Genomic DNA, 16320 nt, shown 5'->3' on the forward strand with positions numbered 1-16320 from the left:
TGCCCTAGTACATGGTCAATTTTTGTGTAAGTGCCATGTATTGCAGAAAAAAAAGTACATTCTTTTCCATCCCCATTCAATTTCCTCCATAAGTTTATCGTATCTAGGTTTTCTAACAATTTATTTACCTCCTTAACTTCCTTCTTGCTTATTTAATTTTTTTTATCATTTATTTATCTAAATCTGAGAGCAGGAAGTTGAGGTCTCCCACTAGTAGAGTTTTGCTTTCTGTAGATCTTTCAACTTCGCCTCTAAGAATTTGAATACTCTGGGCAGCTAGGTGGCGCAATAGATAAAGCACCAGCCCTGGAGTCAGGAGTACCTCTGTTCAAATCCGGCCTCAGACACTTAATAATTACCTAGCTGTGTGGCCTTGGGCAAGCCATTTAACCTCATTGCCTTGCAAAAAAAAAAAAAAGGAAGAATTTGAATACTATAGCATTGGGTACATATATATTTAATATTGAAATTACTTTATTTTATATCGTATCTTTTAGAAAGATATAGTTTCCTTTCTTATCTCTTTTAACACTATTTTGCAGTTGCTTTGTCTGAGAAAAGGATTGCTACACCTGCTTTTTTCACTTCAGTTGAAGCAAAATATATTTTTCTCCAACCTTTTACATTTGCGCTATATGTATCTCTCTGTTTCAAATGGTTTCTTGTAAGCAGCATGTTGCAAAATTATGGTTTTTAATCTACTCTGCTATTTGCTTACATTTTAAGGGAAAGTTCATCCCATTCACAAAGTTATAATAACTGACTCTTTATTGCCCTCCATTCTGTCTTCCCTATGTATTCCCCCCTTTTTTCATTTTATCCATATTCCCCAGTATTTTGTTTCTTAATACTGCCACCTTCTGTGTGTTTGCCCACCTATATTAAACCCCCTCCCCTTTCTTTCCCCTTTCCCTTTTTTCCCCTTCTTCCTTCACTTCCTTCTGTTAATTCCCCTTTTACTCTCCCTCCCTGTCCCCCTCCCCTTTTCCACTTTTAATACTTGAAAGGTAAGATAACTTTCTTAACTTAACTTAACTGAGTGTGTGTAAGTTAACTTTAAGCCAAGTTGATGAGAGGAATATTCAGGTAGTTCTCCCCTCCTCCCTTCTTCTGCCCCCCCCCCCCATTGCAATAGGTCTTTTTTACCTCTTAATGTAATGAGATTTACCCCATTCAATCTCCTCCACCCTCCTGTCTCCTTGTTGTCCCCTTTTTTAAGGAGGTATTGTTTTTAAACCATTCTGAGTCACAGAAAATCGATAAGTATCCGTCACTTCTGGCTAAGTATATTCTCTCTAATAGAGTTACAATTCTCAAGATTTATGAAGATCTTTTTCCCAAATGGGGATATAGCCAGTTTCATCTTACTGGGTAGCAATTTTTTTTTCATTACCCCCTCCTTTTTTTTTTTAAACTTTTCATGTGTCTCTTGAGCCTCCTGTTTAAGGTCCAAATTTTCTATTTAGCTCTGGTATTTTCATCAGGAAATGTTGGAAGTCTCCTATTTTGTTAAATGTCCACTTTTTTCCCCCTGGAAGAGAAGGCTCAACTTTTCTGGATAGTGGATTCTTGGCTTCATTCCAAGCTCCCTTGTTCTTCACAATATCTCATTCCATCCCCTTTGATCCCTTAATGTTGATGCAGCCAGATCCTCTGTAATTCTTACTGTGGCTCCTTAGTATTTAAATTGTTTCTTTTCTGGCTGCTTACAGGATTTTTCTCTTTTATCTGATAATTCTGGAATTTGGCCACAACATTCCTTGGTGTTTTCATTTTAGGATCTCTTTCTGGAGAGGATCAATGTATTCTTTCTCTCTTTTCTTTTGCAAGGCAAATGGGGTTAAGTGGCTTGCCCAAGACTACACAGCTAGGTAATTATTAAGTGTCTGAAGCCATATTTGAACTGAGGTACTCCTGACTCTAGGGCTGGTGCTCTATCCACTGCACCACCTAGCTGTCCCTCAATGTATTCTTTCAATAGCTATTTTGCCCTCTTGTTCCATGATATCAGGATAGTTTTCCATCGCTAAAACCTGTAATATTAAGTCCAGGCTTTTTTCTCTTCAATGTTTTCAGGAAGACCTATAATTCTCAGGTTGCCCCTTCTTGATCTATTCTTGAGGTCAGTGGTTTTGCCAATGAAGTATTTTACATTTTCTTCTATTTTTTTCAATCTTTTTGTTTTGTTTAACAGAATCTTGTTGTCTCATGAAATCATTAGTTTCCACAGATTCCATTCTTTTTTTTTTAGAGAAGAATTTTCTTCATTTACCCTTTGCAACTCCTTTTCCAATTGGTCAATTCTATTTTTGAAGGAGTTTTCCATTTGCACAAGTTTAGTTTTGAGAGAATTATTTTCTTTTTTGCATTTGCCCAATTGAGGATCTGAGAAAATTATTCTCATTTTGTATTTCTCCAATTCTATTTTCCAAGGGTTTGTTTTCTTGTTGCAAGATGTTAATTTTTCTCTTGTCATGTATTAATTTTCTCTTGAGTTTCTTTTCCCAATTTTTCCAATTGATTTTTAAACTCCTTCCTGATTTCTTCAAAGAAGTCTTTCTGGGTTGGAGACCAATTCATATTCTCCTCAGAAATGCTAGATCCTTTTGTGTTTCAATCTGATTCTTCTAAGTATTTCTCCATGACTTTCCCCTTTCACTGACCTTTCTTCATTTTCCTAGGATCTTATGTTGGGGGAAGGGGCTGCCTCTCAGATGTTTGCTTTTGAAAACCCTAGAGGCTTTGTTCACTTGACTTAATAGCTCCAAGATGGCTGGAGGTGCCAGTTGCTTTTTCTGGAGTGTTTAAAGCCCTCTCCCTAATCCTGGAGAAAGTGAGGAGGGGCAGCAGGGTCTGAGTTGACTTTGAACAATGGGCTGGGCCCTGGGGGTGGTAGTTAATCTCTCTTTCAGCTGAGTGAACTCTGTTGCTCACCTGAGCCTGACAGGGTCGGGGTGTGGGGGGGTGTTGGTTATGGAACATTCTGGGAAGAGGGTTTGGCTAAAAGTATGGAGCTCAGGTCCTGGGTCCAGCTGGTCTATTTCCAGGCATACTGTGCAACTCTCTGTGCTGGAACTCATCTTCCCATTGACTGAGACTCCCCAGACCTCCTCTCCCCCAGCCAAAAATTCTGCGGCTTTAGTTGGTCCTTGAACCCTCCATTCACCAAAGCCTCTTTGGCTAAGGTGTCCTCTGTTTTTCACCCCACTGCTGTCCCTGCACCTGTCCTTTCCTCTCTGTTCCTGGTTCACCCCCCAGTCCCCTGAGACAGACCTTGTTGGTAGGTATTCTTTTCCTAGCTTCTTTTTCTGGGTTTTGGTGCTTGAATTTCTGTTAAGAGGTTTATTTTGGGTTATTTTTTGAGGGGAAACCAAGAGTACTTAGCACTGTGCCAGTCTTCTCTCCACCATTGTGGCCTGCATCTTTCTTTAAAAAATTTTTAAGAGACAAGTGGGATTAAGTGACTTGCCCAGGTCATATGACTGACTATAAGGTATCTGAGACTGGATTTGAGCTCAGATGTTCCTGACTCTAGACCTAGCACTTTATCCCCTGATATACCTACCTGTCCCCATGTATCTTTCTAAAGTTTAATTTTTCTAAAATTTTCTTCAAACCTACTTACTTCATGCTTTCTTACAATTCAATACACCTAAAAATTAGTAAATAGCGAGCTAAATACCACTACAAAAGGCAAAATGCATTTTATAAATGTTTTTTTAAAAGCTCCAATCTTAATTTCCATTCCACCATTTTTTCAGAATTTCTACCCTGTGCATCTTCATAAATAGCCCCTGCAGTGCCTTCTTTTTAGAAATATATCTTTAGAAGTCTTTTAACCAGGGGCAGTTAGTTGCACAGTGGATAAAGCACCAGCCCTGGAGTCAGGAGGACCTGGGTTCAAATGTGACCTCAGACACTTAATAGTTGCCTAGCTATCACTTAACCCCATTGCCCTAAATAAATAAATTTTTAAAAAAAGAAGTCTTTCAACCTTGGAATTTTTTTGTATTGATAGACTACTTTAAAGGATTAAACCTTCATTTTATAGATCAGGACACTGAAGCTCAGGGAGATCAAATGACTGACAAAGGTAGTAAATACATAAAAATATAGAAATAAAATAGAAAATCAGCATTTTCTACATTGAAAAATGGATCATATTATGCAGAATACCTAGCATATTATATATATACATATATATATGTATATATATATTTATTTATTTTTAACCAAGTAACTAAAAAAAACAACTTAACAACTTAATCATGGAATTTTTTTTTACATTAGAGAGTATATGGGATTCATTTATAGTTGTCTAATAAAATAAATGCCTCTATAAACAAGTCTCCTGGAGGTGATGTGCTTTCATAGTGAAATTAGCCATATTTTAAAGCAAAGAAACATTCTCCTAAATCAATAAAAGAGAGGGTTTTCTGAAATTTAGTCATATAGTTTAACTTTTTGTTTATTAAAAAATGAATTATGCCAAAGTAGTTAAGTGGTACCATGGCTAGAGTACTAAATCTGGAGTTGAGAAGAATTTATTTCAAACCTAGTCCTATAGTTGTGTGACCCTGTTCAAGTCATTTAACCTCTATTTCTCTTAGTTTTCTCATCTGTAAAATGAAGACAATTATATCTACCCCCTCAAATTCCTGTGAAGGAAAAATAAGATAATATTTGTAAAGTGCTTTGTAAACAAATTCTAGTTATTATTGCTATTATTATTATTATTACTGGAATCTTCCATTTAGATTCTCTGCTTGTTTCTTAGACCCAACATGTCTAAATCTCAAGCCTTTTTTTTAACTTTAAAAATTCCTCCTCTCAATGTTTTTTCTGTTCACGGTACCACCATTCATCTAGTTGTCTGTGATGAAGATCTTAGAGTCACTTTTGATTCTTCCTGCTCCTTCACTTCCCAAATATAAATACTTGATAACATCTGTGAGTCATAATTCAGTTAATATCTCTCTCCTAGTTTTCTCTTTTCCACTTCTGTTGCAAATTCAGCTCCTCATAATTCATCACCTGAACTACTGCAATATCTTCTAAATAATTTTCCATTCTCTCATCTTTCCACTCCCCAGTGCTTGCTTCCCATTGATGATTATTTGTGTAATTTGCTAATTACAAAGCTCTGATTATTTGGGCCACTATTGTTTCATTCAAAAGCTTTTAATAGTTTTCCATTGTTTATCATTTTCTTTTTCTAACATTCAAGATCCTTTACAATCTACTATTAGCCTACATTTCCCCATCATTTTCTAGATTTTAGAGTACAGTAGAGCAGGGGGAGAGAACCAGGAATAAAAGGCAAGGCTTCCTTTCCCTGAGCTCCACTGTAGATCTGGACAAGACTTCTTCCACCAATGTAGACTGACTTGCCTCATTGAGAGGCTAAATAACTTGTCTGTTATAACTTTATATCTAGTGTCAAAGAAGTTCTTGGACTTCTAAGCCTTACCTTTTTTCCGTCATTCCACACTGGTTATAACACATTTATTATTTCACACATTTATTATCATCAATAATAATAATGATGATGATGATGATAATGCATTGCCATGGCTAAAATGTTTCTCTACTTAGTTTGAATTGGCTTTAGAAAATAAACATTCTATATTAACATGACTATACTAACAAAATGTTCAGAATAGTTGAACATATTAGAATTTATATTTGACTGTCATGTCTTTTGTGAACACATCACAGATCAACTGAAGTATCAAATAATTCATCAATCAATTAATCAATAATCATTCGTTAAGTGGCCCTATATAGCAGGCATTGTCTGGGTAAAAGGGAGAACAAAATAGTTCCTGCCCTCAAAGAACTTAAAATCTGTTAAGGGATTCAATTTATGCATATAAACATAAGTACAATTATCCTTTCCACTTTGTGGGAGGGGTGCTTTGCTGCCACAATTTGGAAAATTTAAGTAAAATTTCTTTGTCCTCCCTTTGTTCCAGAGAAGTCGTCTAATTTTTTTTCTCTTATTTTATGGGGTATTTATGATACCTTAACATAATATTTGGGGTATTTGGTCATAGACTTCTTGTCAACTTCTGACTTTCTAATGTTGTTTGTGGCTCCACAACCCCCCCCCCCCCCAATTCCCATCTAATTTCTTATGCTGACCAATGATAATGAAATCACAATGAAAGTCATGTTGTGGAAAAGAAAACTATACAAGACATATAGATATTGAGTCCAAGGTCACTTTTGAGGGGAAGGTATTATCAATAGTTAGACCACCTCCACACTAGTTCTGGCTCTGCCAGAAAAGTTGCTTTACCTTTTGGAGCCATAGTTTTCTAATCTGTAAATCAAAGGGATTGGTTCAAATCTCTCCAAGTTCTACAATATTCTACTAATAGATCAAAAAATTTTCAAGGTTAAATGTACTTCTAGGGGGCAGCTAGGTGGCATAGTGGATAGAGCACAGGTCTCGGAGTCAGAATGATCTGAGTTCAAATCCGGTCTCAGACACATAATAATTACCTAGCTATGTGACCTTGGGCAAGTCACTTAACCCCACTGTCTTGCAAAAAAAAGTTATAAAGAAAATTGTACTTCTAAAAATAAGAGCTGTAGAAGTTATGTAAGAGAAGTAAATCTGGGGCACCTAGGTGGCATAGTGGATAGAGCACTGGCCCTGGAGTCAGGAGGACCTGAGTTCAAATGTCACCTCAGACAACTTAATTACCTAGCTGTGTGGCCTTGGGCAAGCCACTTAACCCCTTTTGCCTTGCAAAAAAAACTAAAGATAAGTAAATTTACACAGCATTTTCATACATATTATCACATTGATCCTAACAACAAGGCAGGTAGAGCAAAAATTTTTACATCATTGAATAAGTAATGAAACTGCGGCTTAGATCCTTTAAACAACCTGATTCAGGTAATAATGAAATCAAGACTTTGCAATACAATTTTTCCTCATTCAAGTATACTGTTGCATACAATTCTTTGTGACCCCATTTAGGATTTTCCTGGGAAAGGTACTGTAGTTGTATGACATTTTTACTCCAGTTCTTTGTAGAGATGAAGCACTGAGGGAAATAAGGTTAAATGATTTGCCCAGGGTCACACAGCTGGGAAGTACCTGAAGCTAGTAGATTTGAAATTATGAAGATGAATCTTGCTGATTATTGTAATGTCAGCTCTATCCACTCAAGTCTACTGTTCTATTCTCTATATGCCTCTAACTTTGTAGGTACATGGTTTGATCAAAATTATTCCCTTTTCTTTATTTACCACTGAAGCCCGAAACTAATAAAAATCTAGAATAATTTTGCATTTATTATATATGCTTAGCTCTCCATCCTTCATAAACAAATGTATCAGAGCTATCTTCTAAAGTTGGTCCATAGGAATAGCAATTTAATAACAGTTTACTCCAATAACCAAATACTCTGGCATATATGAAATTAGTTCAATCTTGGGGAGTTGACCTTAAAACAGGGGTTCTTCGCCTGAATTTTACAAACTTATTTTTTAAAAAAATTTGATAACTATTTTAATTATAAATTAATTTCTTTTGTCATTCTATGTATTTTGTTTTATTTATTTCAAAACTTTATTCTGGGAAGGGAGTCATAGGCTTCATCAAACTGCCAAAGGAGTCCATGACACACAGAAAAGGTGAAGAAGCCATTGTCTAAAAGATTAGTATGTCTCTATGACTTATTATGTTTCCTACTCAGTCTTCACTTTGGGAAATCTCCAGATATGGCTTGTGTTTAGCCTTTCTGTAGTGTAGACTATAAGATTGACTTTATTACATCTACCTCACAAAAAATGTAGAGATTTATGGGATTCATGGAGTAAATACATATAAAAAGCAAATGATTCTCAATAGCTATAAACACTCAACTCAGTCTTCTATTATATTCCAAACTAAGCACAACTTATGGTTAAAGCTCCCTACAGAAGGCACATAAGTATGAGATTGCTAATTGGGAAACACACTGATATTTTGATGAATTCCTCTCTCTTCCAAGATCCAAAATTATTTCCCCAAGTCAAAATTCCATCCTGTCATTTAGAATTTTATAATCAGTTCTGTCCTTGGTTTGACCTTCCTGTAAAAGAGATCTCTATTTGAAAGGAAAATACTCTATTATATTTCTGTACAGGTAATTTCTTTTTCATTTGAACTGCACTATCTGAATAATTCACCTTTGCTCCCCAATATAATGTCTTTAGTGTCTTATTGTCCCTTCTGCTGCAGAGGGCTCATTAGAGATCCTCTTAAACTACTCAGAAAATTTCCCTTATCTGGATAAATAAACTTTCAAATGTCAAGACTGGTACTGCTTAAGAAAGTTCCCTTTCAGGGGGTAATTAGGTGGCTTGGCTTAGTGGATGGAGCCTGGCCCTGGAGTCAGGAGGACTTGAGTTCAAATTCAGCCTCAAATGTTTGATAATTACCTTTCTGTTTGATCTTGGGCAAGTGACTTAACCCCATTGCCTTGCAAAAAAACAAAAAATAAAAATAATAAAATAAGTATCCAAAAAAAAAAGAAAGTTCCCTTTCCTAGTTAGAAAACTGGATTCTAGAATTGTGTTCATGAAATTCTCATCCTCTAATTAAAAGAAGGGGTTTAGGAATGAAATTTCCCTTTAATTTCTCTCTAGGGTCACATGGGTATTAATATATATGTATTCTTCTAGGAAATTCAACCCCTTCTACAACTGCACTCATTTCTTAGGTTGCAAGAATTCATTCTTTTTTGTTTGTTTGTTTGTTTTTCTATCCACATTGCTCTATTCACTGATCCACCTAGCCACCCCCAAGAATTCATTTTTAAGTCTTTGGTTTCTACTTGAAATAACAGTGGGAATGATAGGAAGGAGGAAGAAGAAAAGCAAAAACATGTCCAGGAACTCTCCTCTTAGGTTCAGATAAGCAAAAGAAACTTCTATGTGATTCTATCTCAAGCTGTTCATTAATCCTGGTGGTGATGTTGAGAATGGGATGAGGCCTTTCCCCTTTATCTGAAGCACTCTATTAGAAAAGAGTAGAAAGGGAAAGCAATTTAAGAATCCTTGGTGAATATTAATAGATTAAGCCAAAGTAAAAGGCTGTCAGGCAACTCTAGTTTTGTCTTCTTAACAAAGTGCCAGAAGCACATCCCATCTAAGCCTGGAGAGATGTTAATCAAATGTTACAAAAGATCATTGCCCTCTAAACTGATTAAGCTGAATTCATCAAAGAAATTCCCTTGATTAACTCACTATACTTCAGTGGATCAATCGCCTCAGTGATATGTTTATTCTTTCCATTGATTGAAGGCAATAAGCATTACACTTTCTCATCCTTTAAGATTTTTGCCCTCAGATCCTTACATTAAGGGACTTTGAAATTTGTTAGAAGCTGCCTTCTCTAGAGCCTAAAAATATCCATCAACAGAACGGGGCATCCTATTGGCAGGGCCCATATGTAAACAGGAACATTGGTGACAGAAATTTCTTGAGGAATTTCAACCTTATTTTCTGACAAGTTCCAGATCCCTCAGATATTCCCTTTTTTCCTGTTTCCTTTATTTTCTTTGGTCAAATCCTTTTCATTTTCAGCCTCAGTTTCCTCAGTAAAGAAATCATATTAAGTTATCTTTGAAACTGCATTTAAAGCATTATCTTATTATGTAATTTTGCTATCTCTTATACTGCTTAAGAATATGATTTCTCTCTCATCACATTCAATTCAGCTCAATGTTTACCATGGAAACAGTGTAAAGACTAACAGATTGTCTTCTGTGGGTGGGGGGTGAGGGGAAGGAAGTGAGATTGGGGAAATATTGTAAAATTCAAAATAAATAAATTTTAAAATTGCATTTAGCTTTAAAAATTCTGATTTTATGATTCTCTTCCTTTCAAAAGGAATTCTTATCACCCATCGATCATGCTTATATTTTCAATATTAATTTTAAAGGCAAAAAATTCTCTCAAGCTTAACACTTTGAACCTTTTGTTTTTTACATCTTCTCTATGTTTTCTGGCTTATTTTAAATATATATATATTTTATAATTACCCCCCTTTTTTTCTTTTCTTCTTGTAAATGTGATCTAAATTCAACTTTTACAACTTTCTTAAGAGTGAAAATCTTAAGTGGAAGAAATTCTTAATGCTTAAAATATGCTCTTCTTGGATCACTTCAATTCGACTTTGATAAGCATATTAAGGAAATATGCATTGCTACTTATCAGCATACCCATCATATTTAATATTTATCTGATTTCCTCTTCCTTCTTCCCCTCTGTTTGGGAATTAATTTGTTCAAGGACACTTAAAACCAGTTGTTTCAGTTATATCTGATTCGTGATCCCATTTGGGATGTTATTGGCAATACTGGAGTAATTTTGCCATTTCTTTTTCTGGTTCATTTTATTTTTATTTTTTTATTTTTTTATTTAATGTTTTTTTATTCTCATTTTGTACAAATTTTTTTTTACATTAATAAAATATACTTGTTTACAAGTAAACAAAATACCCCTCCCCCCATGAATATAGATAGACTTGTTTGGGCAAAAAAGTAAAGGGGAGAGAAAAAAATTAAAATTAAAAAAAATTATAGTAATAATTGTAGGTATGGCCAGGTGGCACAAAGAATGAAGCACCAGCCCTGGAGCCACAAGCACCCAAGTCCATATCCAGCCTCGTAAACCCAATAATCCCCCAGCCATGTGACATGCAAGACACTCGATCCCCACTGCCCTGCAAAAACCAAAAAGAAGAAAGAAAAAAAACGACCCAAAATAAAATAAAACAGTAATAATAGTAGTGGTGGCTGGGTGGCAGACAGAGCATTGGCCCTTGAGCCAGGAGCACCTGGGTCTGAATCCAGCCTCAGACACCCAAAGATCATTCTGCTATGTGGCTCCAGGCAGGCCACCCAGCCCCACTTGCCCTGCACCCTCCCCCAAATAATAATAAGAAAAAATGTGCTTCAGTCTTTGTTCCAACACCATCAACTCTGTCGTGAGTGGATCACATTCTTTATGATAAGTCCATCACAAAAATTACTTCCATATTTTTCCAACATTGCCATTGCTGATAGCAACTCCCTCCTTTCTTATTTCTCCACTACCATGTACTATATTTTTCTCTCTCCTTTCACTCTGACTCTGTTGTAGGGTAGCTGAGTGGTGCAGCAGACAGATCCCTGGTCCTGGGGCCAAGAAGCCCTGAGTCCCCATACCACCCCTTAGGCCCAGAATCCACCTGGCCCTATGGTCCTGGGCAGGCCATCCAATCCCAGCCCCTTGCAAGAAGTAAAAAAAGAAAATGTGTTATATCTGACCACTGTCCCCCCATGGTCCATCCTCTCCTCCCTTATTCACATCCCCACCCCTTCCCCCTGCTCCTCCCCTCCTTCTTACTCCAGTTGTCTATACCCCATTGAGTATATTTGCTGTTTCCTCTCCTAGCCATCTCTGATGAGAGCAAAGGTTCCCTCATTCCCCCTTGCCTCCCCACTTCCATATCATTGCAATAGCTCATTGTAATAAAAAAAAATCTCATTATGTGAAATAGCTTGGACTATTCCCCCTCTCCTTTTTCTTTCTCCCATTCCATTTCCCTTTTTTTCCTATTGACTCCATTTTTACACCATATTTTATCTTCGAATTCAGCTTTCTCCTGTGCTTCAACTATCAAAGCTTCCTCTACCTGCTCTATTAACTGAGATGGTTCATATGAATATTATCAGTATCATTTTTCTATAATGCAGTTCATCCTCATTAAGTCCCTCATATTTCCCCCCTCTCCTCCAATCTCCATGCTTCACCTGAGTCCTGTATCTGAAGATCAAACCTTCTGTTCAGCTCTGGCCATTCCAAAAGGAACCTTTGAAATTCCCCTGGTTCATTGAAAGTCCATCTTTTTCCCTGGAAGAGGACATTCAGCCTTGCTGGGTAATTCATTCTTGGCTGCATTCTAAGCTCTTTTGCCTTCTGGTATATTGTATTCCAAGCCCTAGGAGCTTCCAATGTAGCTGCTGCTAAGTCCTGTGTGATCCTGACTGCAGCTCCACGATATTTGAACTGTGTCCTTCTGGCTGCTTGTAATATTTTCTCTTTGACTTGGGAGTTCCGGAACTTGGCTATAATATTCCTAGGGGTTGGTTTTTTGGGATCTCTTTCGTAGGGGGAGGATTGGTGGATTCTCTCCATTTCTATTTTGCCCTCTGCTTCTAGAATATCAGGGCAATTTTCCTGTAGTAATTCTTTGAAAATGATGTCAAGGCTCCTTTCCTGATCATGACTTTCAGGTATTCCAATAATTTTCAAATTATCTTTCCTAAGTCTGTTTTCCATATCAGTTGTTTTTTCAATGAGATATTTCACATTTTCTTCTAATTTTTAATTTTTTTGTTTTGAAGTATTGATTCCTGATTTCTGGTAAATTCATCAATCTCCCTGAATTCTATTCTTTGTCTGAAGGATTTATTCTCCTCAGAGAGTTTTCTTATCTCTTTTTCCATCTGGCCAATTTTGCTTTTTAAAGCATTCTTCTCCTCAATAACTTTTCGAACTGTTTTATCCATTTGACCTAAGCTGGTTTTTAGCATGCTATTATCTTCAGCATTTTTTTGGATTTCCTTGACTAAGCTGCTGACTTCATTTTCATGTTTTTCCTGCATCTCTCTCCTTTCTTTTCCCAGTTTTCCTTCTAACTCCCTCATTTGATTTTCAAAGTCTTTTTTGAGCTCTATCATAGCCTGAGCCCAATTTCTGTTTTTCTTGGAGTCTTTAGATGCAGGAGTTTGTGCTTCCTCATCTTCAGACTGAGTATTTTGATCATTCTTGGGCTCATTTGCAAAATATTCCTCAATGGTCTTCCTCTTATTTCTTTGCTTGTTCATTTTCCCAGCCTAAGCCTGTTTTTTGGGGGTGCTTCCTGAGCTTTTGGGACACTCCCACAAGGGTCTCAGTGTTGAGGCTCTGTCCTCCTTCCTGGTCTGTGAATGACCATAAGCACCCCCTCTGCCACGGGGCCGAGGTGGGGGGGCCCTGTTGTTCTATGGGGGGGCCTAGACTGGGATCAGGATCTGAATGTGGTCACAGCCCCAGAGTCCTGTTCCAGAGGCAGAGGACTGAACTCTGCAGTCTCTCTTCACTCCCCTCCCTCAGCTCAATGGGCTCATGCCCTGGGGGGCTCCTGCTTACCTGCTCTGCCTGTTTCTGTTTCCTGGATTTGGGCTGCCAAAGACCAAGCTGCTGGCTCTGTGCCCTGAGGGCTGGGCTCCATGTGCTTGCTCTGGCAGAGGTCCCCCGCTGTTCCCCCACTTTGTGCCGGTGCTCCCCGGGGTGCAGCTCAGGAGACTCCCCCGCTGCTGTGAGCCTTGGCTCCCAGCGCCCTGGGGCTGTCTCCAGGAGACTGAAGTTCTTTGGCTCTGGTGGGCCACCCTTCTGGCGGGCCACCCCTCTGACCCAGGGAGCAGAGCCTTTCTGCTCTTTTCCAGGTTTCCTTGAGTAGGAGAACTGCCTTACTGGGTCCCTTTGTGGGTTCTGTCTCTCGAAAGTTTAGTTAGAGTCCTTAGTTTATGAGTTTTTATCAGAGAGCTCCTAAGACTCAATCCCTTCATGTTGCCATCTTGGCTCCGCCCCCCCTGGAATCCAGGTTCATTTTATAGATGAGAAAACTGAGAGAAACAAGGTTAAGTGACTTGTCCAGGATCACATAGCTAGTAGCTGTCTGAGATCAGGTTTGAACTCAGGTACTCTTGACTCCAGATCCAGCTAGAGATCCACAGTACCACCAGTTATCCTAAGGGATATATGGAAAAGAATAGTAAAAAAATTATGTTATGAGATGTGAGAGATCAAAATATGCTACCTTAGGACAGATTGTTTTAATTATTGTGATCTGACACAGCCAATATTTGATTCTGTCCCTATTAGATGGATATGGACGTCGACGATCTCCCTTGTTTTTCCTTAAGTCTTTATTTTGGTTCCAAACCCAAAAGCCTGTTCATGAGGTTCTGGAGAATGAAACCATCCCTGAGTATTACTCTGACTCTTTTGAACCAATATCATCAGAATTTCATGGAAAAGAAGCCATCAGGTAACCAATTTTTCAAACATACAAATTAATACCCCAGGCTAACAAGCTAACCAGTGCATTACAGCCACTTCAAAGTGAAATCTTGAAGTATCCATGCTATATTTTTCCTCTGAATTGCTTTCCTGACAGCATACTTGGTCCTTTCCCACCCCCATTTCAAAGAAAAATTATATAAAATGTTTGTTTTTCAACTTTTAAATTTATTACATCTGTATAATAATTCCAAGCACAACTTATATTGTCCATTTTCTTTCTATTCAATTTTTCTTTTACTTTGGTTCTCCTTTTCTTTTGCTCCCACTTCTTTCCTACTCAATCTTCTATTTTTTTTCTAAAGTTACTTTTTTCTCTTTTCTCTTCTCTAAGTATTTCTTTTTTTCTTTTTTGAGATGGGAGTGTAAAAGAAATAAAGGTGAAGAACATATTGCAGTCATATCTATATCAGTTGAGTCCCCAGAAATTGTTTCTGGTAACAGTTTCTTTGGGTATTTTTATAAATGATCTACAAAACTTCTTGAAATAATTAACAAATTCAGCAAAGTAGCAGGATATAAAATTAACCCACATAAATCATCAGCATTTCTATATATGAACAACAAAGCTCAAGAACAAGAGATAGAAAGAGAAATTCCATTTAAAATAACTAAAGATAATATTAAATATTTGGGAATCTGCCTCCCAAGACAAACCCATAAACTATATGAACACAATTATAAAGCACTTCTCACCCAAATAAAGTCAGATCTAAATAATTGGGAAAATATCAATTGCTCATGGTTAGGTTGAGCTAATATAATAAAAATGACAATTCTAACCAGATTAAATTACTTATTCAGTGCCATGCCAATCAAACTGCCAAACAATTACTTTACTGAGCTAGAAAAAATAGTAACAAAATTCGCCTGGTGCAACAAAAGGTCAAGAATAGCAAGGGAACTGGTGACGATTTCCTAATCTCATTTGAAAAAAAAGTACAAGAAGGTGCCTAGCTCTACCACATCTAAAGTTATACCATAAGTGGCAGTCATCAAAAGTACCTGGTACTGGTTACAAAATAGAGTAATGGATCAGTGGATTAGGATAGGTTCAAAAGAAACTATAGCAATCTACTACTATTTGAGAAACCCAAAGACAGCTTCTGGGATAAGAACTATTTGACAAAAATTGTTGGCAAAGTTGGAAAATAGTATGGTAAAAGCTAGGCATAGACCCACATCTCATACCCTGTACCAAAATAAGGTCAAAATGGCTACAGGACTTGGACATAAAGGGTGACCCCATAGATAAATTAATAGACCAAGAAATATTCTATCAGATCTATGGAAAGGGGATAAATTTATGACCAAATAAGAATTAGAGTATTATAAACTGCAAAATGATTTTGACTGTATTAAATTAAAAAGGTTTTTCACTAATAAAAATCAATGAATGCAGTCAAAACTAGAAGGAAAGCAGAAAGCCAGGAAACAATCTTCACAACTAGAAGTTCTGATAAAGGTCTCATTTCTAAAATATATAGAGAATTGCATCAAATATATAAGGTTACAAGTCATTCCCCAAGTGATAAATGGTCAAAGGATATGAACAGAGTGTTTTCAAATGAAGGAATTAAAGCTATACATAATCATATGAAAAAAATACTCCAAATAATTATTGATTAGAGAAATGCAATTTAAAACCACAATGAGGTATCACCTCACACCTGTCAGATTGGCTAAGACGAGAAAAAGGGGAAATGATCAATGCTGGTGAGGTTGTGGGAGGATTGGGATATTGATGCATTGCTGATGGGGTTGTGATAATCTACCCCATGATAAAAACAAGTGAAATCCAAAGGGGAAGCATTCTTTGAATGAATCCAGATGGTTTTATCTTCATTTATAACTAGTGCAGATTTCTAGATGGACAAGAATGAACCTTCACCTCCAAAAGAATTAGTCAAGGACCTTTGAGGTGAAGAGAATTTCATCTTTGGATAAGACCATTCTTTCATGATTATGCTGAAGTTACCTAGAAAAAGCTTAGGAGAACCAGTGAATATTTGCATCTAAGAAATCAGCAAATGTTACAAATCAGGGATCAATTTATTGTTTATTTAGACTTGAGAAAGTAATGGAGAAAATGTTAATGATAAAGATTAAAAAATTTAATTAAATAATTATAATTTAATATTTTCCCCAAATTATATTTAAGCAATTTTGACATTTTTTTTAAAAAAAAATTTGAGTTCAAATTCTCTT

At 36.8% G+C, this 16320-nt stretch overlaps 1 protein-coding gene and 1 long non-coding RNA gene across 2 annotated transcripts in view; one reads left to right on the top strand and one right to left on the bottom strand.

The window, feature by feature from the left end:
* Nucleotides 1-16320, bottom strand: part of LOC141514160 (uncharacterized) — a 130415-nt gene that overhangs the window by 88831 nt on the left and 25264 nt on the right. The gene's annotated exons all lie outside the window — the stretch shown is intronic.
* LOC141514159 (ATP-binding cassette sub-family A member 10-like) overlaps nt 1-16320 on the top strand; it is a 143584-nt gene that overhangs the window by 35382 nt on the left and 91882 nt on the right. The window contains exon 10 of the mRNA XM_074224700.1: nt 13915-14080. Coding sequence (XP_074080801.1) covers nt 13915-14080 — 166 coding nt within the window. The remainder of the gene's footprint in view (nt 1-13914; nt 14081-16320) is intronic.

This window comes from Macrotis lagotis, chromosome 2 (genome assembly GCF_037893015.1).
Source record: "Macrotis lagotis isolate mMagLag1 chromosome 2, bilby.v1.9.chrom.fasta, whole genome shotgun sequence".
NCBI classification, from domain to species: Eukaryota; Metazoa; Chordata; class Mammalia; order Peramelemorphia; family Peramelidae; genus Macrotis; species Macrotis lagotis.